The sequence below is a fragment of the Diaphorina citri genome, unplaced genomic scaffold (genome assembly GCF_000475195.1).
Source record: "Diaphorina citri unplaced genomic scaffold, Diaci psyllid genome assembly version 1.1 scaffold6867, whole genome shotgun sequence".
NCBI classification, from domain to species: domain Eukaryota; kingdom Metazoa; phylum Arthropoda; class Insecta; order Hemiptera; family Psyllidae; genus Diaphorina; species Diaphorina citri.
The window spans coordinates 1-2,735 of NW_007384243.1; the positions used below are offsets into that span (position 1 = coordinate 1).

At 38.5% G+C, this 2,735-nt stretch overlaps 1 protein-coding gene across 3 annotated transcripts; it reads left to right on the plus strand.

Moving 5' to 3' along the window:
• The first annotated feature begins 514 nt into the window (after positions 1 to 514).
• Positions 515 to 1,685, plus strand: LOC113472654. Of its 3 annotated transcripts, XM_026832451.1 has the most exons (3): positions 515 to 754; positions 949 to 1,030; positions 1,220 to 1,685. In XM_026832451.1, the coding sequence occupies exons 1-3, from the start codon at positions 523 to 525 to the stop codon at positions 1,236 to 1,238; spliced, it is 333 nt and encodes a 110-aa protein (XP_026688252.1). In that variant the 5' UTR covers positions 515 to 522; the 3' UTR covers positions 1,239 to 1,685. The 3 variants fall into 3 exon arrangements, 2 of the variants coding, with proteins under 2 accessions (XP_026688252.1, XP_026688253.1); XR_003394877.1 differs by lacking the exon at positions 949 to 1,030 and having other exon boundaries at positions 515 to 929; XM_026832452.1 differs by lacking the exon at positions 1,220 to 1,685 and having other exon boundaries at positions 852 to 1,036.
• The last annotated feature ends 1,050 nt before the right edge of the window (positions 1,686 to 2,735 follow it).

The window sequence follows — 2,735 nt, forward strand, 5'->3', positions numbered from 1 at the left end:
TTAACACAATTAAAATTTCCTTTAAAAATCCTTTTTAATGGGTTTTACTAGACATGGTTTCTATTCCTTCCATCCGATTTCCTTTAGTGTCCATTTCTCCCACCAGATATTGCTGTATTCTCGTGTGTGCCGAGCTTCTCCTACAACTCCTCTACCTCTGTTGGTTCCTCAAGCTCCACTACCTCCTCATGTGTGACCTTATCCCCTCCCTGGATAACTCCTGGCTAGGCGGTCTCGGTCCTATAGTTCCCATTTCTCCCACCAGATATTGCTGTATTCTCGTGTGTGCCGAGCTTCTCCTACAACTCCTCTACCTGTGTTGGTTCCTCAAGCTCCACTACCTCCTCATGTGTGACCTTATCCCCTCCCTGGAGTGGAGATAGGGAGAGGGTTTGAAGATTTCCATGCCAATATTCACTCTACTATCACACACCTCGGTATAACTCAGTATGAACATGACTTTAGGAACTTCAGAGATCCGAAGCGAAGTATTGTGGAGTGGACAGATGAGGAGTTACCTATATGTCCTGTGGTTCCATGTTCTGGGCGCGGTCGAGTGTAAGATCAAATGGGATTCGGACGACTGTGGGGATCCATCAGAGAGTGATTGTGAGCCGGAACCCAGTTCTTGTTACTCGGAGGGCAGGGCTTGCTATTCGGACGGCAGGGGTTATTATTCGGAGGGCAGATCGTGTTCGGAACCCCCGAGGGAGGATTCTTGCTCTTATCCACGATCACCCCCCCGCAAGTCTAGGTCGTCTGGAGACTGCTAGTTTGGCAACGCTGGTAACTGTGGTAGTTGTACCTTTGATGTGATATGATATTCGATGATGTGATAACGAAAATTGAAGGTCGTCTGGAGACTGCTAGTTTGGCAACGCTGGTAACTGTGGTAGTTGTACCTTTGATGTGATATGATATTCGATGATGTGATAACGAAAATTGAAGGTCGTCTGGAGACTGCTAGTTTGGCAACGCTGGTAACTGTGGTAGTTGTACCTTTATGTGATATGATATGCTATTCGATGATGTGATATGATATGCTATTCGATGATGTGATATGATATGCTATTCGATGATGTGATATGATATGCTATTTGATGATGTGATAACGAAAATTGAAGTCTGACAACGATGTAAAGCAAGACAAGGTTATAAAAAAAAACCTTTACGTTGAACAAGATTGCGCTATTCGATGATGTGATAACGAAAATTGAAGGTCGTCTGGAGACTGCTAGTTTGGCAACGCTGGTAACTGTGGTAGTTGTACCTTTGATGTGCTATGATATGCTATTCGATGATGTGATAACGAAAATTGAAGTCTGACAACGATGTAAAGCAAGACAAGGTTATAAAAAAAAACCTTTACGTTGAACAAGATTGCTATGGTGGATGTGACCTGAAGAATATATTAAAGAAAGACTGATTGGTCTTTTGTGGCGCTTGATGAGTAAAAAATGTGTGTTTTTTTTTGTGGCATTGATTAGTTAGAGATTAAAATTGATTTTTTTTCCACCTTTTAGCATTGACAAAAATGTCATAAGGCCCAAATATGCAGCCAAATTCAATTTTTCATTTCAATTAGAGATTAGATCGAGGAACTTTTTCTTGACACATCTAGCTTATTTTTTACTGCCTGATTTTGAATAGCCATATCAGCCAACCAAATCTACCAATACCTTCAGATTGTTGTTTTCTAGTTTTTAATTTTTTCATGTTTTGTAAATTGTCAATAGACATATATTATTATGATGATAGTTCTCTATTTTTTCCACTAGATAATTTTTATACGATTCCAACACATTGTAAATATTTTACCTAGACTTTTTTTTTACTGCAAGGGCATCTATTTTACACTACTACCTAAGCGGGGTAATTTAAGAAGAACTAAAACGACACTCTTGACAGTCACTTTTAGAGGAAATACAACCATACTTCTGAGCGAGTTTTTTTCTTTTTTTTTTTTTTTTTTTCGCCGCGTGATATGCGTGCTTATTGCATAATTAGAAAAGCATCCAATTACACACCACATCGAACGGTGCTTAACTCAAGTGTTTGTAGATACGTTTTGTAGATACATGTTTGTAGATACATGTTCTTCTACGTATCTACTATCTACGTAATTGGTAATTGTACGGAACTATTATTATTATTATACAATTGGATCAAACTTTATTTACAGAAACAGATGGTAACAATATAAATACAAAATAAAGTTTGATCAAGGGTGGGGTTAATGCCTAAGGCATTCTCTACCACCCCACATAACTACCTACATATCTTTGCACAACTTACCCCTGAGCTACGTTACCATGGTAACCGTTTAGTAAACAAATAACGTGCTCTTTCTATTCCTACCGAACTTTTTCACTTTTGTTGTGCAGTTCTTGTAGAGTACTTGCCTTGTGACAAAAATGTTTTTGTTGTGGTGAATTAGCTTTAACAAATTCGACTAGAGATATCTTATGGGTATTGCCTTCTGAGATCACAACTCAATAGGTATTGCAGTATTCAGTCAATAATCGAATGCTAGAAGCTACAAGTCTTATAATAGACCTCGCGTAGGTGTGATGTTTTGAACAGAAACTTGTCGTAAAGACCAGTGAAATTGAAGTTAAATTAACGAACGCCACTAAGACCTCCCTCTCTAATGTAAATTAAAGGAAATAACTTGTCGGAATTGCTGATGTTGTCAGCAACATTAAAAACAACAATAACCAATCAAGTCTGTATTA